The 23622-nt window shown below is 43.2% G+C and overlaps 1 protein-coding gene across 11 annotated transcripts in view; it reads left to right on the forward strand.

The window, feature by feature from the left end:
• PLCB1 (phospholipase C beta 1) overlaps positions 1-23622 on the forward strand; it is a 415451-nt gene that overhangs the window by 111164 nt on the left and 280665 nt on the right. For all 11 annotated transcript variants that reach the window (XM_083828903.1, XM_083828908.1, XM_083828906.1 and 8 more), the window contains one exon: positions 22219-22287. Coding sequence is in view for 8 of the 11 variants with exons in the window: in XM_083828908.1 (XP_083685034.1) it covers positions 22219-22287 (69 nt within the window). In the remaining 3 variants the exon portion in view is untranslated. The remainder of the gene's footprint in view (positions 1-22218; positions 22288-23622) is intronic.

Here is a 23622-nt window from a genome sequence, read left to right on the forward strand (position 1 = left end):
CATGGTTTTTGTATGTTCATAAGTCCTGTGAAGTTGCAGTTACATCCTAAGCCTCGTGATATTTGGCTTTGCCTTTAAAGCCCAATTCCTGCAGTCCCATGATTATGTGGCAGTCAGGTTTGTGCTTGTGTTCAGAAAGGAATTTTCTTGCTTTCATAGTTGAAAAAACTATGAAATAGTTACAAAATGAACAAGAAGGGAAACAACAGAGAAGCTGAAATGCATTATGTTCTAAAACCATACAGTACGTGAGCTTGTTTGAAGGTTTGCTTGGTGTCACTGGGCACAAATATAAAATACGAGCTGTCACGGGGGTGGAGCCCTGGATGTACGTTTGGTGGTAGAGGTGGGACAATATCCCAAACCAGTATTTTTTCCAGCTAATGGAAGTGACATTGGAGAGTGTTTTTTAAAAAAAGAGAAGCATGTGCCAACTTCACAGTACTGACGTACAATTCAAAACAGATTAAAAGGAGATTAAATGCCTTTGAAGATGGCAGGCTCTGCCAACACCATAGGTCTGCTGACTGTCGGCTCTGCAGCCGTGCAGGTCACAGTGTTTTTTGTGGGCACATCTTTCAAGTGTCACAGGATCTCTCAATTCCTTTCTGCAAAGGGAGGAGCTATGATGTGGGCTGCATGTCCCGGTTTCTTATTTTGAAGTGGTTGCCAAACATTCTCTTCAAAGGTGATATATTTTAAGGAATTTCTTGCTTGTTTATCTTTTTAAGTTGATTTCCTCGGGGGGTGGTGTTTGTTTGTTTTTTTTGGTTCTTCTGGTGCATGCACGAGGAAGATTGGGCTTGGAAGGGCAGAGGGGGCCTGTTTACTTTTTGCCACAAAAGAAATTTTTCTCTTCTCCCTTGTGGCTAAACAACAAGCTGTCAAATACTAGGATAAGTTGAAGCTGACTGTCCATGACATGCACCATTGGTACAAACAAACCAAAAGTATTTTTTATGTATGTTTTTAAGCTCATATGCAATTTAAAATTAGCCCCCAAATTAGTTTGGCTTGGCTGCTCGTGGGAAGACACGCAATTCCTTCCCAAATTCAAGTACGGCTACATGCTGCCATTTGCTGTATGTACTCAAGACAAGGTCAGATGCTGATAGCAAGAGATTCGTGAGGAAATACGTACTAATGCTGCAAAACAGCAGCAGGATGTAAATGGGCTCCTCTTGGAAAGCAGAAAGGAAAAAATAGGGTTAATTTATCTTCTCCATCTTCTCATAGAAAACATTCAGTCAGCATTTAAAGAGGATGTCTAAGACCTTAATTTAAAATGTAAAACTGATTTCTCTCTCTCTCTCTCTTCTCCTGCCTCTTTTCCAAGTGAATGCTTTGAAATAAAGCTCTCGGGGCTCCTTCTCTTCTTGCTCCAAAACCAAAAGTGTGCACAAATTGCAGAAGAGCACAGGTACAGGACATTTTAGAAAATACGAGGAATAATTGAACAGAAAGTGGAGAAAGAAGTTAACAGGCAATGCGATGAAGAGTCTTACCCCGGTCTCACTCACGCATCCACGCATCTAGTTTTGCAGTAGTGGTGAGAAAAGATGACGGGAGATGAGGGTGGAAGCTCCTCTGCTGTCCCCTTCTGAGAAGTGGCATAGGCTCAAGTTTTTCGGTGCTTGTCCCTCAGCCACGCTATGGCTTCTCCATTTTGTGTGTGTGCCGGGAGGGCAGCAGCAATGCTTTGCTTCCAGCACCCAGGGAAGAGTCTGCGCTTGGTTTGGCACCAGTCAGTGGTGCTGCCTGCCCCCTAAAGTAGAGATGTTCTGGTGCTGAAAATGGCTTTTTCTTTCTGCCTCTTGCTTGTCTGTGCTGGCCAGCCAAAGGATGCGCTTGCTCCACCTTAACGGGTAATGACATGCTAAATGAACCCTTGGCACTTCATTCTGGTCAGTGAGCATCCTGAGCCTGAAGTAAGAGTACGTTGGGTTTGTGTGAGGGAAGGAGATTCTATTTGCGTCGAGGGGTCATTTGTGAAACCCTAACATTGCACACCCAAGCCCAGCACCGGGTACGTGCGGTTGAAATTGCTGGCAGAAAGCATTCTTACAGTGTGTCTGGTGTCAGGAACGGCTGCCAGCCAGTCTGTTTGCCTGCTTTAACTTCTTTTAAGTGAAAATGAACCTCAGAGCATCACTGCCCAAATGCAATCTCTACAGCTGTTTAAGGGTCTCCTTTGAAAGTCACACAAAAAACACCCCATCCTACAGCGCAGCTGCTCCAAGCCTGGTGTTGCAAGATCCCATCACTGAGGTCCGGTGCCCAAATTCAGGCACTGTTGCTCTGAATGCAGCTACTGCTCGCCTGACCACTTATCCTGTGTGTATTACAGGAATGGAAATATTGAAAGAGGGAGACGAAACCACAGAAAGGGAATGGCAGATGAATGGAAGCGGGAGCTGCAGGTTGTGAGATGTAATGCTGTGAGCGCCCACACGTAGTCAGCGCAGCTATTACGCTTTACGGAGTGCCAGTCTGTTACTTTAAGCAAATGTCTGCTTCTGAATTTCCCATCTAACCGTTTTGAGTGTTTTAGACCCTGCCCATGCATAGAACAGTTTAGTACTGAATTACATGGATGCATGGCTAGCATTAGTGTCGTCTTATCACCGCTCTTGTTTTCATTATAAAGAGTGCGGACCCTAAAGTAACATTTCTATTCTGCTGGTGATTTTGGAGCAGTTTATAACAAATACCTCAAGTAGCAGAAATGGAAATCGGGTCTTAAAATTCCCCTTCCCTCTTGCCTGCTGCTCCGTACTCAGCAACACCTTGTGCTGTGTTAGCAAGATGCTGGGGAAGGGCAGCTGCGGCAATTAGTTGGGGTAGCGACTTCCAGCACTCTGCTTTAGGAATTTGTGTTGTGCACAACCTTCCCTTGACTGTGGGCAGCTGCTGAAACCACCCACCAGTGCCAGCTGGGGACCGCGCACAGGATTCCCTAGAAACGGTATCTGGTTTTATGTTCAGTAAACCCTTTGCTTTGCAGGTCAAAGTGGGAGAAGCCTGCAGTTTTAAAAGAAGGAAGCGTGGTGTTCAGAGAGCTGAATGCCTCCGGGTAGGTGAGTGCTTGGGCACTGCGTGGCAGCCAGCACCGTGCTGTCCCTTGCACTGGGATCGAACCCTCCGGGCAACTAGATGCCCCCCACAGGGGCCCTGGCTTTGAGGAGTACCTGGAAAGGCTGACATCAATTTCAGCTCACCTAAACTCCTCAGGCAGCAGCCTTAAATTGCAGATAGGGTCTGTCTGCTCACCATCCCAACAAGATCCTGCTCAAAATGCTCTTCTCTCCAGGTTGTGTGAACTCTTGCTCCTTACCGGAGCAGGGTCGAGCCCATCATGTTATCTCACCTATGGAAGCAGGGACAACAACTGCTGGTGGCCCTCAGCCTGGCCTCGAAGCATGGCTGGTAGTTGGTGGGTGCACACTGCCTTCTTCCCAAGGAAGCTGTGCACTGTACACTGCCTGACCGAGGTGTAATCCCTGCATAAACACTGTGTGCAGTACTGAACTCCGCTGCTGCTCTCGGCTGTGTACCTACCCTAAGGTTATTAGTGTGGCGCTGTGTCCCTGCAATCTCTCACTTGGGGACTGCAAAAACTGGGCAATATCTGACCCTTTGTCTTTACAAGTGACATGCAAAGAAAGGTATTAAAACAGGGCTTCACAGTTACCCTTCGGGTTTGTTTTTTTTTTTTGGTAGAGGTGCAGTTCAAAGCAGAATGCACACATTTGTACTGTAGTTACTACACAGCAGTTTATTACTGGAGCTTTTTTTGGTCTGCCACAATTTACAAGACTTCTGTTGCCATGCTGGCTTAAAAATGGATGTTCCAAGTGCAGCTTTGCCAAAGTTCCTCTGTCCTCCAAGAGTCATAGCAGACTCGGTAAGTCATACAAGCTCGTTTCTCAGAGGAATTATTTTTGGCCGCCTTCCTCCATTAGCACTACCAGTACTTACACCATTTATTCCGGTGGGAGCTGTGCAACTCCCACACCTAGTGCATTTGCAAATTCCAACCTGAAGCTTGCTGTTATTATCACTAGCTAGAAGATTCGTGCAAAAAGGAGCATGGCGTGAGTGAAAGCAGGGCAGATGCATCGAGATGTGGTTACTTGCAAAGAGCCCTGAAAACAAGTGAAGATGGACTTTGTTTCTTGTCATGTATTTGATAATGAAACTACTTTAAAAAAAAAATCCCTTACTTTTCACCTTTCTGTATGAAAAGTTTTGGCTGTCCCAGGAGCAGAAGAGGGAAGCTCAGATGTAGTAGGGCAATAAACTGCAATCTGCCTAATGCACCATCAGCTAACCTGAGTGAAAGTTCAGGACCTGTGGCTATTATGTGGGTTCATCATATGACAAATATGGCAATGTATCACAAGTTTGTCACCCTGCTGAAATGTCACGTTGCTAATTTGTCAGCTCGGGCCCCACCATGTCCCTGCATCAGGCAGAGTTTGACTTGTGAGCTGTACCTGCGGTGGCAGCAGGCCAGCACCCATGCTGTGTGTCCTGGGCAGGCACCAGCCCCTGCCGTCACTGCCCACGGTGCCATGGGCTGTTTGCTCCCGGCTGGCTGTTCCTGCATCTTCTCACCGCCCTGGGACTCGTGTGGCTTTTGGACATCGGGCTCTGAGGCTTTATCTTCCTGTTTTGGGAGGGAAAGAGGGGTTTGGCTGCAGATGGATGTTGCGCAGAGTTGCATGTAGCAGCGCCGTGCTGTTGCCCACATGCCAGTGACTCCAGCTGGGCTCCTGTGGGCACCTCCACAGGACAAATACACCAAGAAAGGAGGGACGTTTCCCCTCTCAGTGTTCCTGAGGTCTCAGAGGTGGTTTGGCTCTACTTAAAACATGGGCCCTCAGGGCACTGATTTTTTTTTTAATTTTTTTTGAAGCAAAAAGTGTGATGTCAGTTCTGTTCTGCACAGTGGTACAAGTGGGATTTTGCGAGTGCAGGTCCAGGTAACTCTGTCACTGTAGATTAGCTTCATAGTAAATGCAGAAAACAAAGGATGTTGAGTTACTGAAGGAAATGTGAAAAAAGTCTTGAGCCCACCCAGGAGTTTTTTAGTGCTAGCCTGCCATGCGCTTTCTGCTTATAGAGAGATGTTGCTGCAGTGCCGCTAGGAATGTAATTTCATACTGACTGTATTATTTTTCTCCTGTATCTTGCATCTGCATCACTTAGTAAATGAGCTTTAAATAATTATGTGGTGAAGTCCTATCTGGCCTTGACAATCAGACTGAGACACTGCAGTAGAAGCAAACCGAAAGAAGAAACACCACCATAATCATAAATAATAGACATTGACTGGATCTGCCAAAACTCGCAATAAAGAAGTCTTGCCTTAAGTCTTGTTCCTGGCATATAGATTTAAAAAGAAAAAAAAAAAGGAATCCAGCAGTGTGCAGTATAAATTGAGCTGCGATACATCAGTGTTTGCCAGCTAGACTTTTTTTTTTCCCCTTGATGGAGCTCATCTCAATCCCAAAGGTAGAGGCAAGCTTCTGAAAGCATGCAGTCACTGCAGACCACGGCCAGCACTTTTGCATGCAGTAGAAATCCTGGCTGCCTAATACAGAAATCTTTTTTTTTAATTATTATTATTTTTTAAAAAAGAGTGTAATATAGGATCCAAGCTACCACTTGCTGTTCATCCTTTGGCTGAAAGTCAGTACTTTGGCTTTACTGGCTGTTCTTGATCTGGGCTTGTAGACTGCCCAGAAGGTTACATGTGAATTGAGTAAGCAGTGGCAGTACGGACAGCACCTCTGCATGGTGCCTAAGCTTTCCTCTGATGAATTCTGCCCTCCCTCATGTAGGGTGCACTTCCCCGTTTGCATCTCCTCGCCCCTGCCTGGTCCAACAGCCAGCCCTCTCCGTGACCACCACAGCACCAAGTCCTGGCTGCGCGACTGGGCTGAATGACAGGGCAGGTCCGGTGGTTTCTGTGTGGGAGCGATCCTGTTACTTCTTGGACAGACTCTGTCTCCAGTCTCTGCTCAAACTCGTGGTGGAGTCAAGGGAGAAGAAAGCTTCGAGGAGTCTCACTTCACTGATAGTGCAGGCTATGCTGTGAATTAAGGCTATAATCTGCAGAGGAGTGGTTGCAGTTTTTTATGCCAGTCCTTGGAGAATGTGAGAAATTATAAATGAAGGTTGCAGTCTGATTTATATATGTAATTTCTGTAATGTATTTCTGTGATGCTGTGGAGCTAATTATAGATGACTATAAATACGCTATTGTGACCCTTTTAAACATTTATTTTATTGCTCTTGAGGAAGCAGTACTAAGTTTAGTAGGCTACACTGAATTATTGACCTAACAAATTATAACCGTGGACTGCTGTATGGTATTGACATAACAGATTGTAATGCCGTCTTTAGAAGTCATTACAGAATTTAATTTGGGGCATGTTGAACTTTGAGATTTACCTTGGGCGGGATACTGGCTCTGTAATGTGTGGGACATATGTTAACCTGTGTGCATAGTGGACAATTGTTGCAATGTCTTCCATAAAAGCCATAGAAATTACTTAATAAATTCAAGTCAGACTTTTTTTTTTTCATCCCCTTCTGCTCAGGGAGCTGTAAATGCAGATGTATGAAGGCCCTCTGGGAGTGGCACTTACTGCCACCATTTTTAGAACTACATCCGTTTTCCTACCAGGAACAAGCCTAGAAGTTTTCTGACTGGTCAGACCGCTGGGCTGCCCAGTATAGCAGCTAGCTGTGTTTCCTGATGTCATCCGTAGCATTCTGGAACCAATCTCATTTTGAGACTGGAAGGGGAGAGCAACAGGGACTGAGCGCGAAGAAGCCTCAAAGGAGAAGTTGCCCGCACGATTATGCGAGACGTGTTCAGCACCAGCGTGGGGCTGGTTCCTGGACAGGGAAAGGAGGGGGCCGTGTGTCTCCCGCCGCTACCTGAAGCTGCTCAGAGGTTTGTGGGGTGGCAGCAAGTCCCTGCAGCACCACAGTGTGCCGGCCGGTACAGGGTCTGTGCTGTGAGGTGAGCTGCGTCGCCAGCCCCTGCAGTGGGTACAGGATGCATGCTGGTGTGGTGCATGGTGTGCTTCAGGAGGTGCTGTGTCTTGTCTTGAGGTCAAAGCATCCTCTTGGGCAGCTGCTCGATGGAGCAACGTGCGAAGACCGTCATGAGGAGGAGCTCTGTATTCCAGGGAAACGCTAGGAGAATTTCTGTAGCCAGAGTAAGCGGTAATGCTCTGGCTGTATGTCTAAAGTTTCCCTTTTAAATCCATTCAGGAAGCATGAGTCTTTCCTGTTTCTTCATACTTCATGGCATTTTGTTAGCCTCGGATTCTGATGGAACAGAAAAACCCTTCAGGAGCAAATTGATCTGGCAGTAGAGGATGTTGAGAAATGCACTCTGCATTGCTTCATATTTCATCAGGAATTATTGTTGGGGGGGGAAAGAAGATGAGCAGATTCCTATCCCTGTAGAGTAAATATAAACCAAAACCAAGAAATGCCACCTCTATTTCTGAAACAAATGGAAGTGGTACAGCCAGCCTGCAATTTTATTTACTCCACTTCTAGTGTGGGGAAAACTATATCGTCAATAGAACCAGAACAACGTTGCATTATTTAGGCTTTTGCTTGTTAGTGGATCATTCAAAATCTTCTGAGAATGAGAGGCAAGGAATTATTTATGAGATGATCAAATGTAGATACTATATCCAGGGTGGTAAAAAATCTAGATGGATTTATTTGGGGAAGGTTAGACAACGTGTTACTCAAATATTTAGAGGATTTTTTCCAAGCTCAAACAAATTAATTTGTTAAACTAAAACAAATATTTAAAATAATGGAAAAAAAAATCGCTCCTACTGGTTCTAAAACAGTTCTGTGGTTCTGAACATCCAAACTTCCAGAACACCTTGAACACCTGAAGTAGGATCTGTATTCCTGCTTCAGTGCCGTAACTCATGGGGATGTGCTGGCTTGCGTAAAATCAGCTGCTGAAGAGTTCTGCTGTCTTGGGAACGCGCTTGTTCAAGAAATTAATCTCATGTTTAATCTGGTTTGATACTGTATCTTAATTTGTTTTGCTGCTGCAGTAATTGGCTAAGGTTTGCTTATTCATAAGGATAGCTGCAATTGTAGCTTCAAGGCTAATTTCAAGTTTCATAGAAAACTTCAGCTCCTTCAGCTTTTTAATTGGCCACGTTACTCTGTTCTTGTTTAATTGAGGAGGTAAATAATCCCTTTGAAAAGACTGAGACTACTGAGAGAGATTAAGCCTCTACCAACATGAATAAAAAGTTAGTTTAAAGGACAGATAAACACTATTAAAAATTAAAAGGCTCTTCAGTATTGAAATAGGTAAATCTTGATCTCTACTGGCATGTAAAAACAGATTTTCGGAGAAATTAAAGTTGTTTCTGCAAATTTTTGTGAAAGAAAAATATTTGCTTTAGAAAAAGAAACAGGCATGCCATTACATGTTTGTACGTCCACAGCACAAGAGTTGTTAATACACAGATTAGCGCTTTGAGTCGTTCTTGGAAGATCCTTAAAATTTGTAGTCCAGAATGAAAAAGAAGTAGTAAGTTTTCTAACATCATATATCTGCATGAGGGATCTTTTTTTTCTTACTGGGCTAACATAGTAAAGCACTTGGACTGAGATTGGTAGGAGAAAGTAGGCTGCGAGTCCCTCTGCCTTTTTTTTTTTTTTTAAATTTAGACAATTGCAACATGTACAGCAAAGCTCTTAAAACTCTTCATGCGTGTGAACAATAGCAGAAGACAGTAAGAGCCATGTTTATGTCTGGACGTTTTTCCAGTTACAGTTCATGGCGGATCAGCTGTTGCTGTCAGAGGGTCATGGCCAAATTGGCCTTCTTAATTTTGGCTTTTAGCTAGCTAACCGCTCTACAAAACCTCTGCAGTGAAATTGAGATGCATAAGCTTCTGTAATATCAGGCATTGGCTTGGGTAAATTAATGAGATAACTTCCTCCAGAATGGAAAAAAACTCTTCTGTGGCAGCATGGATTTGGATTCCCTTAGTTGCATTGAGAAATACCTCCAAGTGTGGTCCAATGAGTCTAAAACCAGAGTTCTGGAAAGCAGCTGTTTCACATACCCAACAATTGTGTCATGGTTTCTGCACATTTTTAGGTTTGCCCATTTTGAAATAAAACACACTCACTTCGGTCACCCTTGACCAGGCTGGGAGAAGCTTTGGTTGATTTGCTACAAGTGGTTTCATTTAAAAGACCCTGCAAAAAAAGTACTGGGATCATGTCCAAATGGGGCCTCTAGTACATTGTGCTTATTGGTACCCTCAGAAGGATCAAGAGAACCTGAGAGTCCGTTTGGTTTAATTGGAAAAAGTACTTCTCATCAAATACGTGTACAGGTCAGGAGAGGCGTGCCTAAAACCTGTTGTCCCTCTACATAACTCACTCCACATTTATCCTGTAATTCCCATACAGCAACTAGGTCTTACAAATAACATTAAAAAAAAAAATCTCCAGATAGAACCCTAAATATCACAGTTGTCATCATAAAGCTGCAAGAGTTGGCCACCAAACATAAACCCAACCTTCTAGCAAGTTCTGTTTATTTACTCTCTCCCTTGCCACGAGTCTTGTAACTGGCTTAGCCGTCAGACGATTTCTAATTTTGAGTGTCTTGTGTCATCATCCCTACTGTCCTGATTTACAGCCAGCCTGGCTGGGTTTTATGGGAGGGATTTTCAAGGGTGACCAAGCTCCAATTAAAATCTTCTTGCTGAAATGCCTGATCTATCTGATGTGTGCGTGGATTAAAATCACGGTAGGTGATTTCATTAACGCAAGCCTCTACCCACGTGGCGATCTTTGTTTTCCAAAATAGATTTGTCTGCTGTCATTGTTTTTCAAAATAACATTTTTTTTTCTGGGGAAAAAAAAAATCTGCTTGCTGATTTTCCTTCTGTTTACTTTCCATAACTTTAAAAGTTTCTTTGAAGATGTTGACAGAAATAGCTGTTTCTCAATCCACGTAATTACTGAAAGAAGCATCCATTTTCGAAGTCTGCCAGGCTTTTTTTTTTCCCTTCTAACTAGCATGCTTTTACCCATTAACAGCACTTCTTAGAGTCATTCCGGAGTCAGCCTTGCCTGTTTTGAAAGACACACTAATTCCTACGCTCGTTTCTTTTAAAATGAAATTTAATGTGTAATAAAATTAGAGTTAAAAATGAGACACTGGCTAAAAAGAAATCAGACATGTTAAGAGATTACTTAGGCTGCAAACTCAACCACTTAGAAGTTAGGAAATGTTAGGTAAAACTTTATTTTAGTTTCCCTATGCATTTTGAGAGTAGGAGTATGAATATGTATTCTTTTTTTTTTTCTTTTTTCTTTCATATGTGCAGATTAGACTAGCAGAATTTCTTGGTTTGTTGAAACAAGCCTGTATTTTCACAGGTCTGGTACAAAGAGCTGCAATTTGTTTGACTGTGTTAAAATCCACAGGTATTTCTGCAAGTAGGAAGGCATTAGCTCTTCCCACGTATAAGTAGTAGCTGATGTTTTTGAGCATGTAGAGAACCTATTTTGTAAACTGTTCTGGCTCACATTCATCTCCTTTGCAGAGATGTACCTTACTTCAGAAATTGTAACTTCATTAGAGGAAATTGGTGAGATTGCCCTTGCTGCTGCTTCAGGAACAAAAGCAAGCAAGCAACCCCAGCCCAGGCAATCGTCCAGTGTGGTTATTTCAGTCCGAATGGGTCAAGTTTGGCAAAGAAATGAGGAGCTGATGTCCAGGTCTTTTAATGGAGGGTGCTGGGCAGCTGCACACAGTGCTGCTGTGCTTTTGGGAACATGAAATGGGGTCAGATTAAAACCAGTCTGCCTGGATGTGAAATGCCTTTCGGGGTTGCACATTGCTTGTGCCCGTGGAAGCTGCCCCAGAGATGCTGCAAAACTGCAGAAATTGGGGAATTGTACTGTATGTTTTAGAGGCTCAGGTGTCTCAGAGGTATTGTTGCACAGCTCCACAAAACGTTCAGGTGCTAATCTTCTGCTGAAATTCTCTGTCAGGATGGAGCCCTTTGGTACTTCTCTCAAGATGTTTTGGTCGCCTTTAAGAAGGCAAAGTGTCTCTTGAAAAGCCATGAAGCATTAGCATGCTGCTGCTGGAGGGAAAGGTACTTGGAGTAATTATGCTCCAGAGAACAGAACTTAGAACATTTGTGGGGGAGAGAACAGAAGATTGCAATAAAACTAGCTGCTGAATAAGGAAACATCGTTAGACAGCAGGGCGAACCTTGGCTTTGCTGCTTTGCAGTTAACTCCGCATACTGGAACAAAATATAAACGGGCAAGAGCAGAGAGTGCCCTGAGAGGAGAAAAAATGTCTTTTTGTGTGCTGTCAACAAGTGGAGACATCTCATGGATCCCAAAACCTTCTAACAGCCCACCAGACTGTTAGGCTGAGGCGATGAAATGCATGCAAAATTACAAGAGTGCTTCAGCATGACTGGGCGAACGCTGAGCGCAACCATCTATTAGCACAGCCTAGGAGGAAGTGAGCCCTGTGAAGAAAAGGGCATTCTTCAGGTTGGTTAAAGATAAGAAGAGCTAATCACGCACACGCCGAACTGTCACCAAGTCTGTTGCTGAATTATGCCGGGGTCATGTTTTTGTGTTTGCCTTTCATGCTCCAAGCAGCTGGCTCCTGCAGGAGAGTAGTTGATAATTAAGGCTCGAGTGTGGTGTAGAGCACAATATTTTGGGAAACGTGGCTTGGCAAGAGCTCAAGGTCTTCAAATAAGTTGCCCTTTGCTTCATCTTTGTTTTTGTTTGCTGAATGACCCATATTTCCTCATTCAGTGTAAATTCTGGTTTCAAGTACAACTGCCAAGACTAGAAGAATTTTAGTCATGCACATGCAAATACATCAATAAAAAAATAATTTCCCAGATGTATCTGGAGATTTATAAAATAACGAAGAAGATTATGCATTCAGTTTAATAGGAGATGAATGTAAATTAAATCTTTAGAAATCCACCCACTGATTCTGATCTAGGGATACTCTTTTTTTTTTTTGCCTTGATTTTTAAAATGTGCTTATCCATAAGCCCTGGGAGCATGCAAAAATAATAATATTTACAGCTTGTATGAATTAAATTAGATATCCTTACTCCCTTCTAATTAATTCATGAATATTGAACAAATAACTGTCCTAAACTCACTTATATTTACAAGGTAAGTAGCAAGTGGAGGTAATGAGGGAAATTAAAGCATGGCAGCAGCAGGTGAAGCAATGTGGGCTGTGGGAGAATGGGGCAAGGGATTTCCGACAAGGGGAATCATTTGTCTGCCACTTTGGTATGGAGAGGAGAGCATAGCAGCTGAGATTTGCTGCTGAGTAACTGCACCAGGAACAGTGTGCATTTGCAGAAACAAAATATGATTTGCCTAATGACAAAGGGATGATTTCTTATGCTGATCTTATGCACTCATCTAAATTATTCTCAAACATTTGTCAGTACGTGGACATCTTCAGCTGGTATTGTCTGTGTACTTGATCTTCCTGTAGAGTAGCGAAATGTCAAGGGTTCAACCCAGAAGGCTTTTCTTTGTGTGTGCAACTTCTGTTGCTTATTTCTGGTGTTGGCACGAAGAGCCTGGAACCAGCGGTTTTCTTTGGGATAAACTTCTACTGAAACTGCTGGAGTATCAAGACCTACTAAATAGCCCACTTATGAACTAGTACGTAATGGATTATTCTTTTACGTGTCCCTTGGTACTTCCTAAACAAAGCTCTTTGTTGGTTGGAGTGGTGAGAAGTCAAAGACTTAGCTGTAAATAAGAACAATTTCTTTAGGTGCATAGAATAAGAAAAGATCTGGATGCTGTTTAGTGCATGTATTACTTTCACATTCAGAAAAATCTCAAAGTGTATTTTTTTTGCTTTCAATATCTAGAGTAAAACAGTCCTATGTATTGCCTCTACTTTTTAGTGGAGAATCAATATTGCTCAATTCTTATTTCTTTTTAGATTGAATAACTCCTCTTCATCTCAACTGATGCTACAATGCATGGCTGTACAGACAATAACCATACTCCTCTTGGCCTTCCTTCGCTGTTCTTAGGAAGCCAAGCTCTCCTTGAATCAGAGCATGCTGCCAGGTCCCTGATCACTTGTGAAACCCCCTCTGTACCTCCTTCATGTTAAATTCAACTCTGAGTGCTGGTGACCAGAGCTTTGGATGATGCTGCACCAATTCTGGCTTATGCAATTCATCAAAATTCAGGCAATCTTCAAAGCTTCCTGTGCCAACAAAAAATTTATCAGCTTAGTTCTATATGATTTGGCGGGCAAGCCCAGGTGGGGGCTTCTTGTTTTTGTTTTACTTCCATGTTGTTATGCTCTTTTCCGCATATGATCTAAAGCTTTGCCTACCAGACTAAAATGCCTACAGCTGCTTGGGTCATAGCCCACTCCTTCCCCTTTTCTAAAATTTACAAGTTTTAGTTTTTCTTCAGTTTTCAGGTTTGGTACAGATTAGATGCAAGACCAGGATGATTTGTTTAAAAATCCAGTGAGAAATTTTCATCCCATACTAACAGATATTTTAACAAAATCAGTGGTCCTGAGGGACCTTTATGTCTGGGGGAGAAATCTTGGCAACATGTCTCTTGGTGCTGTTTCAGCTCTAAATCTCAACAACCAGGCCTCGGATTCTAAAAACATTTACAAAGGTTAATTCATGACTTCTTAGCTGTCATCTTCAGTGTCGGAAGCATCATGTTACAGCGTGAGTTTCCTGTTGGAAGTTTGCCTGGATTTTGGGTTTTCCAGTTAAGCCATGCATGCTAGGGCCCTGGCTGGAAGAATGGGCAGGAAATGCACGTTGTGCTACTGCAAAGTTTTCTGTTGATGATCCTTTTACTTTATTCCTGCACAGAAGTCATAGGTACACGTGTAGGGCATGTACTGATACATTGAGCCTTAACCTTGAGACTCGGTGTGTTATGTAGTTAGCAGAGCGATTCCAAGTTCCTCCTCTGCTTTTGTTAAATCTAAATATATAAAAAGTATTTATTGCTTTAATATAAAGAAGCCAAAAGCTCCAGGCTATTAACAATAATTAAAAGTGCAGTCTGCAAACTCCTCCACAAAACAAGCTAGTCAGAAAGAACAGCATTACAGAACGGTGCAGTCCTGCCAAAAGCACCCTCACCTGATGAAAGCCCCTTCTACAAAGGTATATTACAACCCTTTAACGTGTTGCCATTATTTTAGACGCATCAAACTTAGGCTGCATGGGCAGACAAGTACCTGTATAGCAGGAGCTCGAAGGATTTGAGCTCGTTCCCTCTTGGCGAGCCCTCGCGGTGGGCAGGAGGTTCCCCTGAGCCGCACCACAGCGGCTCTGCCCCCGGTGGTGTGAGTTGAGACGCAAGTCCCTTCTGCAGCTCTTCGCTGCTCGGGGCGCTCTGCTGAAAATAAAACACTCTACTTGCTTCAAAAGGAAAGTCATACCAGTGATCTATATGCTCTGTGATCCCTTGTTGGCATGAAGTAATGGCACAAGAACATCACTCCCAAAATATGATACGGTCCGTTCTGGGAAGGCGTTTAATCATCATAATCATACATGATTGAGACTTTTTATTTGAACCGAGAAGCTTCTTAATAGAAACACCTCTTTTTTATCTGCTGCTAAAAACTTCAATTCAGTGTACTTTTCCTTGTGACTCTGGAGCTAAAAATTGCCAGGTTATTCTCAGTTATGTGAATAAAAATCAGTCAAGTACCATTATGAAGGCTGCCTACATTATGCTTTGTATTTTCTTTTGAAGCTGGTCCTCCCCCAGCTCTTTTTTCTTTGAATGCTGGCCGCACCTCGTCAGTTCTCCCTTTCCTCCTGTGGTTATTCACTCGTGTGCGTGTGGAGAGCAGGTCTGTGACAACCGTTTCAGCAGAACCAAACCCAGCCCGACCATCAGTGGTGCTTTGGTGTCCACGCAGCTCCTGCTGCCAGCTGGGTGACAAGCGAGAGCTTTTGGGGAGAAACTTCCAGCTGTACACAGCAAGCCCGAACCTGGAGAGCAGCTCCTGTAGGTGCTGGAGATCCCATTGTCTGCCCACTCATTTCTCCAAAAGCATCAGGTTGCCATCATCATAAAGCTCCTAGCTTTTGTCTAACATGTCTTTATCCATCTCTGTCACCCCTGGACATGCTGCCTGTCCTGAAAAGGTAGAGCACTGGTAGGCAGAGTGCGCTGCAAAGGGCAGAGAGGTGGGAAAGGGACAGCGCACTGATGCGTAGGCCTGGGCTAAGACAGGGAGATGCTTCTCCAGCTTTACCACTATTTTCCTTTGTGCTGCTGGGAGTTTATTTCACATACCTATTTCTTATTTCATCCTCTGGCTGTCTTGTGTATTTAGGGTGAAAGATCTTAGGGTCGTGGCCTGTTTTTGTGGAGTATGTACCGATACTCTGACTAACATGGGAAGTAGTTATTTATGTTTACCAAGCTGAGCTTATACCAACGGTGAATTCGGGGTAAAACTGCAGCTTCAGACGTGACTGAAGGAGGGGGCAGACTGAAGTCTTGTCTGTTTGGGAAATTTTCTGTTTTTCCCAGTGTGTTACTTTGTAAATACAAGACTTAAGTCCGAACCACTGAGCAGAGCCCTCTGACTCCTTGGTTCGCCCTTCATCCATTTACGCTGGTTGTTTGCTGAGATGAAGGCAGGTGGCAAATCTTTACTGCTGCACTTTTTTCTGCGTCACAACTATTTCTTTGGCACTAAAAGTTGTGCTCTGAAATTGATGCACCAGTTTCTAGACTGGTTAGGCACTGTCTGTAAATCCAAGTAAATGAAATTTTCCTTAATGAAGCAGCAAAGAGCTATATGGATAGATGTAGAAGGCTTGTTTTGCTTTCATTATTAAAAGGGTACTTAGCATGAAAATTCCTTCTCGTTTTTTTCACTAATAGCCCTGTGCATCATACAAATGACAGACTATTTTCCCTGTACTATAAAATGTTGCTCTTCTCAAGTCTCCGGGGATGCATTGAGAGACTGAGCGTTATTAAGACAGTGAAAACTTTCCAGTTTGTCTGACTCTTCTATAGGAGTGCTGCAAGGGCCCTTCAGTAGGGCTGTCGTTTAACTTGGCACTTACCTTGCGAGGTCTCTGTGCTTGCAGGTCCATTTGGAGCTCGTTCCTAGAGCAGTTGGGTCAAATCATGAATACTAACTCTCACCTTTCAGGGGCTGAGGTCTTCTGACTGTTTTTGAGGTAAGAACAGTTAACTGACCACCCAGATGAAGTCTGCTTCAATTTGAAGCTTGCAAATAGTTCAGTTTGGGTGGAAAGCAGTCATTCTGTTTTAATTTTTTTTGAAAAACCTCTCCTCCCTGTGATACTGAACCCTTTGAAACTGTTTCCCTGGGGGAGGTCATCCACCATCTGACTCTCGGTGACTGTAGTAGCGCATCACTTTACTCTTTGTTTAAGGGAATGAATCCGTGGTGGTTGCTACTTCATATCCCTGTGAGGAGGGCAGCACACGCAAGGAGCTAGGAGAGGTCTGGTGGTGTTGGGCAAGTTGATGAGCTATGCCATTAATATAATTCTTTTCAATGGCTTCTTAAAAAGAGCAAGTGGGAAGGGAATTAAATACCTAGAACTTGTGAAGAACAACTTTATGCTGACAAAGACGTTGCTGTTGTCAGGGAGAGATTTACCATTGATTTGTAATGCCTATAACTGAGCTGTGCATTGGCAGGAGGGAACATGGAAGCAGCTTCTTCAGGGACTCTCTCTCTCTAGGAGGATGCAGATTATGAATTGTGTGAGAGGACTTCCAGGAAAACACAGCACAGCCTTAGCTCAGCTCCAATTAACATCATTGGAAGTCTTGCTTTTTGTTCCTGCAGCCATCAGTGCAGGTTTCTTTAAAATCTTTCTCCTTTTCAAGTTTTCATTTGGAATGAGGAGACAAATTGCTGTGTTTTATTTAATCTATTCTTAATGATAATGAGGAAAAATTATATATTTTTAGCAGGAGGATTACATACCTGTGAAAGCAGCCTTTCTAAATTAGTGCTAAATGCTCTCTATCTATGCAGAAAATTTCAGTCCTGGAGCAATTTGAGTGTGGCTGATTTATAAGCACACTGTCAAGTCTCTGAAACCTAAATGAGGCTTATTCTATAAATGGTTGTAAATTACTGAGTTTGCCTACATACTTAGTCTGAATGTATAGGGAGATATTTATTTAGCATAGCTTGTAATTGTTCCAAATCAGATTCAAACGTTGACCTTAATATTTTCTTTCTAACATGCTATAAGGAAATTATAGTCAGTTGTGTTTTTATTTTAAACATTTAAAAAATGCAGGATAAAAATGTAGTTTAGAACTGAATAGGCTTTTTTTGCTCAAGAAATGTTCAATGCTTTCATGTTCAGAAAATGTTAAAATGGAATCTCTCTATGTTAAAGAAACATTTTATTATGATTAACTGTTCCCAATAGAAGATGCTGCTGTTTAAGTTTTCGTGAGAAGTTTGCTTCAGCAATAATGTTTTTTTCCCCTTTGAAAACTTTTGCCAGATGTTGCCATCTACTAGCATTAATGGTGTTTGTTTACAAAATAATGGACTTGGTTTTTCAAAGTTTATTATGCCAGGACTGTGTGATACAAACTTTGAAGGCAGTGTGTTGTGTCTTTTATTAGCTCAACTGGTAACATTTAGAAGAAGTAGATAAACTTTAAGGCACACAGTTTCTTCTTCGGGTTTGAACCCAGGAGCAGCAGGTTTCACAGCTAAGTGGAAAATGAATTTTCAGAGTTTAATTACTTGTCCGTCAGATATTCTGTAACCCTATGCTGCAACGGCCGTGGCAACATCATCCAGTGGTTCATAGCAGCACGCAGAGCTGTTTAACCTAGCGCGAGCCAAGGACGTCGCGACAGAAGGGATGTGGAAATGGAGGTGGGACAAGTGGGGGTTCAAGCACTGCCTGACTCTTCAACCACAGTGAGCACTCTGAGCAGAGTGGAATTATTTTTGTTCGGGACATAAGTAAAGCAATTAGATATCTGGTCTACCCGTGCAGCTGTTGCAATGCACACCCGCTTTTGCTCTGTCTCCTTGACATAGTTTTTGTGAAATTGTGTAGGACACTTGATCCTGCTCTCCAGCCTGCTGTGCCACCGAGGGCTCTTCAGCAGAGCTCTTCAGCGAGGCCAGCGAGGAGTCCTGCTTCCCAGCTGGCGCTACGTCACGAGCAAGTTCCCAAGACAGCGTGATTCACTTGGCATCGCTGTGGGCAGTTTAAAATAGGAGTGAGCCAGATCCTCAGCTGGTACAAATTGGTGTTACTCTATTAGATTCAGACAGGCCTAACTATAAGTGCTCAAGCAGCCACTGAGGGTTGCACAATCCATAGCTTTTGTGAGCGTGTGCTCACCCATAAAAGTGAGGTTGTGCAATCGGGCCCTATATGAATACATCTCTGTCTCGGCTGCTAATTGAAAACAAACATGGTAGGATTAATAACTCACTTCTCAGGAATTTACGTATTATAAAATATGAAGGGGATCTACCAGTTGCATTAAGAGTTATTCTATTGCAAGATTAGTAAGTCCCAATAGCAGTGAGTTGGAGGTCATTAAACCGAGAGAAGTTGGACTGGTGCAGGATTTTTTTTTTTTCTCAGTTGCTCTGGCTTTTGTGCCTCCTGCAGCACAGAAAGCAGTGCCCAAGCCCATGCTGAGGAAGTTGGTAGCAAAACTACTGTTGACTTAAGCAGAGGAGGGCACGGACATTTTCGCTGCACAGGAAATGGGGTAGTTTTCTGCCCGGTGCATGTGCCTGTTTTTCACTTTACAAACGTCTGTCCACACTTTGTAATAGGGGATTAGGGAAATTGTCTTTTCTCTCATTTGGGAGGAAGTTGCTCTCTGTCTTGTTAATTAGTTGAGTGAAAGATGAAAGCAAGCGCCCAGGGGGCAGGGAATTCCAGGAGGTTTGGGATTTTTGAACTAAAGAATTTCTAAGAAATGGCACATTATGAATTCTGATTTATCCAGCCCCCTGAATGCTGCCTGCAAAGGCGCTTACATGGGTGCATATCCTGCTCCCCTCTGCGTAGGTGCCATAGCCTGGGCTCTAAACTACCAGGCTATTGCTTCTGCAGTCCAGGACATACATATAAAATCTAATTATGGAAGCTGGACCATTCCTGCCTGATATCTGATGGTGGCTTCCTCAAAAATTAAATGCTCTTGTCAAATAGAAATATAAATAAATATACGGGTAGGATTGTAAAACCTGCTCAGAGAGGTAACCCAGCAGAGAGGAAACAGAACAGCGAGGCCAGAAGATGGATGTTCTTCCAAACGTGTGCTATTGCATTTGACAGGGTCTGTCTATGTGTGTGCAAAGGGAGATCTAGTTACACTTTTCACTTTTGTAAGTGAGCAAATGATTAATTCTGTTGTTTTTTTTTTAAGAGCTAAAATGCCGGATCAGTCCAACCAAAAAAAAGCATCTGCAGTTCATTCTGCATGGTTCACCATCTTTAAGATCCATTTTTTTGACATCTTTCATTTATCTTAGTGCTTACTGCTAAAAATTGTGGTGTTTGTCAGTCCTTTCAGTCTGCAAAATTTTAGTTTCATGCCACGCCACGCATGTGCCCATAGCTTCTGTAGAGCACTTCGTCATGGGCTGGAGACTGCTTTGGGGCACAAGTATTATTTGTTGTGATAAATACAACACCTGGCCTTTCACCCCAAAGGCCGTGCTGCTGTCTGTGGCAGCCAGGCGATGCGTGTTTGCTCTTGTGGAGCTCATGGGCCGTAACTCTGAAGTGTTGTCGCCTCCGTGCTCTATCCCACGGCATGTTTACTGTGTGGTCTCTGGGCTTGCATCGTGTCTCTTGGTTTCCCTTTGCTTTTTATGCTCACAGAATAGTCTGGCTCTTGTCCTTTTTTTTTTTTTTTCTTTACACTTCCTTGCCTGTTGTGCCTGTCCTCTGCTCCCCTCCTCCCCGTAATTATGTTGGGACTCAGTTTCCTGCTTCAGTTCTTGCTCTGGGTGAGACAAACCCGAGTGCAGTCCTGTCCCATGCCATGATTTTCCATTCTGCCAATATCCGAATGGCCTTCTATATCCACCTATCTACAGATTATAGACATTCCTCATGCAGTTGTTTCCCTGAACAGTGAGGATTACCCAGACCTTTGTGCATTCGGGCCTTTTCTGCACTCGGAGGATTGAGTTTTGCCCTAATCTCCTTGTGTCCGTTGTGCTACTGTCAGGTGGAAGACAGATTGATTGAGAAGAGTTTAGATCTGAAAGTAAGAGCAGCTTCTGGATGTAAAAGCTGGGTTCACAAAGCATCAGATGCTCCTGAGCTGCATCAGGGAGAGCTGTAGAGATGCTTTTCTGATGCCAAGTCAGCCGTGAATGCGAGGGGCTGCAGAGCGTTCGGAGGAGTACTTGTATATGCATGCCTTGTGTATTGGTGTATTTTGAGTGATTTCTTAAGGAGGTTTATAGAATATTCCCCTTTATAGCCCTGCCTATACTTCTTCCTAACCCCTGAAAGTTTTCACCTCCTTTTCCTGTTTCTGGGAAGTATGATAAAAAAAATAAAGATCACAAAAGTCCAAGTTTCCCCTAAACAGGTTAGATAAAGAGGGGAAAAAATGGTCATGCAAATTCAGCTGGTACTATACAGGAGAGAATTGGGATTGATATGAGGGCTGGAGGGGGATGTTGTGAATGTACAGTCATGTGTGGTAAGCTCACGTCTTATTAGACAGCAAACGTCTGCAAGAGCTCTGCAGCAGCAGGTCCCATAAAATGAAAAATAAATAAGGCTGCAAAGTAATCCATGGCAAAATAATATGTCCATGAGAAAATCTTTTTTTCTTCCACTGGAATTAAACAATGAAGTGTCTTTATGCTGCACAGAAGATACCACATTCTCTGCACAGCATTCGCAGGAACTGCTGGAAGGCTGAAATGCACTGAACTGGTGTAGCTGTAATTGCAGTGTGGTCACATTCCTGCTGATGTACTTTTAAACTATATTTAGTATGTAATCGAGCCATGCTAGCATGGGCTATTAGTCCAAATACTAGTGTAAATGAGGCAGACAGTGTTAAGATGTGCTTGAAGATTGTCAAGTAATGCCAGATAGATCAGATGATCTTGCTTTGTCTTGCAAAACGGTTTGCATCGCTTGGGGGCAAAGCTGGGTACCATTACGTGGTTTTGTGGTGTGCGTGCCGGCAAGGGAATTGCACCCCTCTGGTCTGCAGCCCCCTTCCTCCTCCCGGACTGGCCATGCCTGCAAAGGTTGAGGCACTGAAGCAAAAACCAACACGGCAACATCAGGAAATGAATGCCCCGTCGCAGGATGAGACTGGGGAGGTGATGTTGGTAGGAGATTACAGAGCGCCGTGCCTTTGCAGAGGGTTGGATGCTTCCCCCCAATCCCGGGGGAGTACCATGCTGCTGGCACCACTGAGAGCACCCAAGAGAGGGGAGGTTGCTCATGGGATGCATGGGTAGGGGAGGACAGGAGCTTGCCCAACAGAGCTGTCATCATGTGCCGGTTTTGTTCCAATTGCAGCATGTGTTGTATAACCTGAAGCTGGGGAGTAACGTATGAACGGTGAAATGCTTGTCAAAAGCACAGGGTTTTTAGTAAGCACTGGAAGGTTCCTGTGACATGTTGACATTGTGTTTGTAACACTTTGGGAGTTTTATGTGGACTTTTCAAAACCTTCTGACCATGATAAAGTAGGTTTTCTATTGCAGAGACAGGATTTTCTGTTTAGTAACATCTTTTTCTCACTGTAGCTAGCATCAAAAAGCTTACATTGTATTAAAAAGAAGAAAATAAAAAAAAAGCACAGCAGCTGGTATTTACTGATCCAGGAAATAAGCTTGACTAATGTGGCTTCAGTATATTCTGTATATCATGAGACATGCACGTTTTAAAGGAAACTAAGTTGTGTTTCTGTATTGCTTTTAGACTAGATTAAGCGCGATACAGCATGCCTCAAAACTGCCCTCAATTTGGACAGAAGTCATTGCAAACGGGTGAACCCATGTCAGATCCAAGATGTGTGTAGACAGCAAAACTTTTTGACTGATGTCTTAATTACCTTTGTAATTTTTTCTTCTAGGAGACGGAGCTGCTAGATATCAGTCTCGTCAAAGATGCCAGATGTGGAAAACATGCCAGAGCCCCCAAGGTAGGCGGTTTTGCTGTATGCTTACCTGTTGCATTGACTACCTAGGAAAATAGAATGGGAATTACATGCAAGAATTTGTTTCAAAGAATGTGTCCTTCGATAATAAGAAACATTTTGTCTTTGCTTCATTTATCACAGTTTCTGATAAGAAGTGTTGTGATAGTTGAGCTGTTGTCATTGATTCTGTATTTAAAAACTGATGATGGAAGCTCTGCTGACAGTGAATGAACAAAAATCCTGGTTTATCTGGAGCTACATTTAAATTTGCTCAAGTTCCTGGCTTCCCTGATGGCCAGGAGCTGATGGCTGTTGAGCTCCATGTTGCATTTCATCCTGCTTATTTTCCTTTTTCAGTGCCTCTTGAGGCCAGAAGGATTTTTTTTTTTTTTAATATTTATTTTTAAACAGTTGTAGAGAGGTCAGGATATCAGCTCCCCTAGGTCCTCTCTGATATATTGCATACTCCTTTGCTGTCTGTAAAGACAGGAGGTTGTAGATATATGTACTCCGTGGTGGTTTTGTTTGGACAGCAACCACACATCAGAGAGGAAAAAAAAACAACCAAACAAACCAACAATGGAGTGCACACCTCTGGAAGCAAGAGTGTGCTGTGGGGTATCCCAGGAACGATAGGAGAAAAAGAAATCCCTTACAGGGTCCTGAAAGTAGGGCCTTGCTGCTGCTTAGCTGCTGCTGAGCCTGTGAGATTGAAGCAGCCTGGAGAAATGCGTCTCCTGCCATCATCCCAGGGGACAATGGCCAGTTCTGGAGGCTGCAGCCTCACCGAGCCTCCTGCTGGGCTCCCTGCTCCCAGCCATGGGCAAGGGCACTGCCCTGGGGTCTGCTCAGCGCCTAGGGCTGGAAAAGGTGGTTTCTCTGTGCCAGAATGTAACTGTAGTTATCTCTGAACAGACTATTCAAATTTGGTTTTCAGAGCTTTCATGTAATGTTGGCAGCGTTTTAAAGGCTGAGTTATAATTGAAATGCAGCAGAAGTACTTTATGACATCCACATTAATACCAAATGAGTTCACCATGATTAATGGTTCTATGATGAATAGCAATAAAGTATTAACAATGGCTAGAACATTATTTTAAAATGCTACCCGCTTTACAGAGGACATTCATGTTCTTCTAACAAAATGTTTTTAGCTAAAATTTATGCATAGCTATTGCCTTGGTGACTTTTATTTATTAGGTTACATAAAGGCTGTTTTTGTTACCACACGTTATGGATTTGACAGCAGTGGCATTAAATGAAGGGTATGAGAAAATCCTGACTTTTAGGGTGGTGAAATGCACCACCTGTGTGAATAGGTTTGCTTTTTGTCATGGG

Source organism: Anser anser (assembly GCF_964211835.1).
Source record: "Anser anser genome assembly, chromosome: 3".
In the NCBI taxonomy this organism is placed as follows: domain Eukaryota; kingdom Metazoa; phylum Chordata; class Aves; order Anseriformes; family Anatidae; genus Anser; species Anser anser.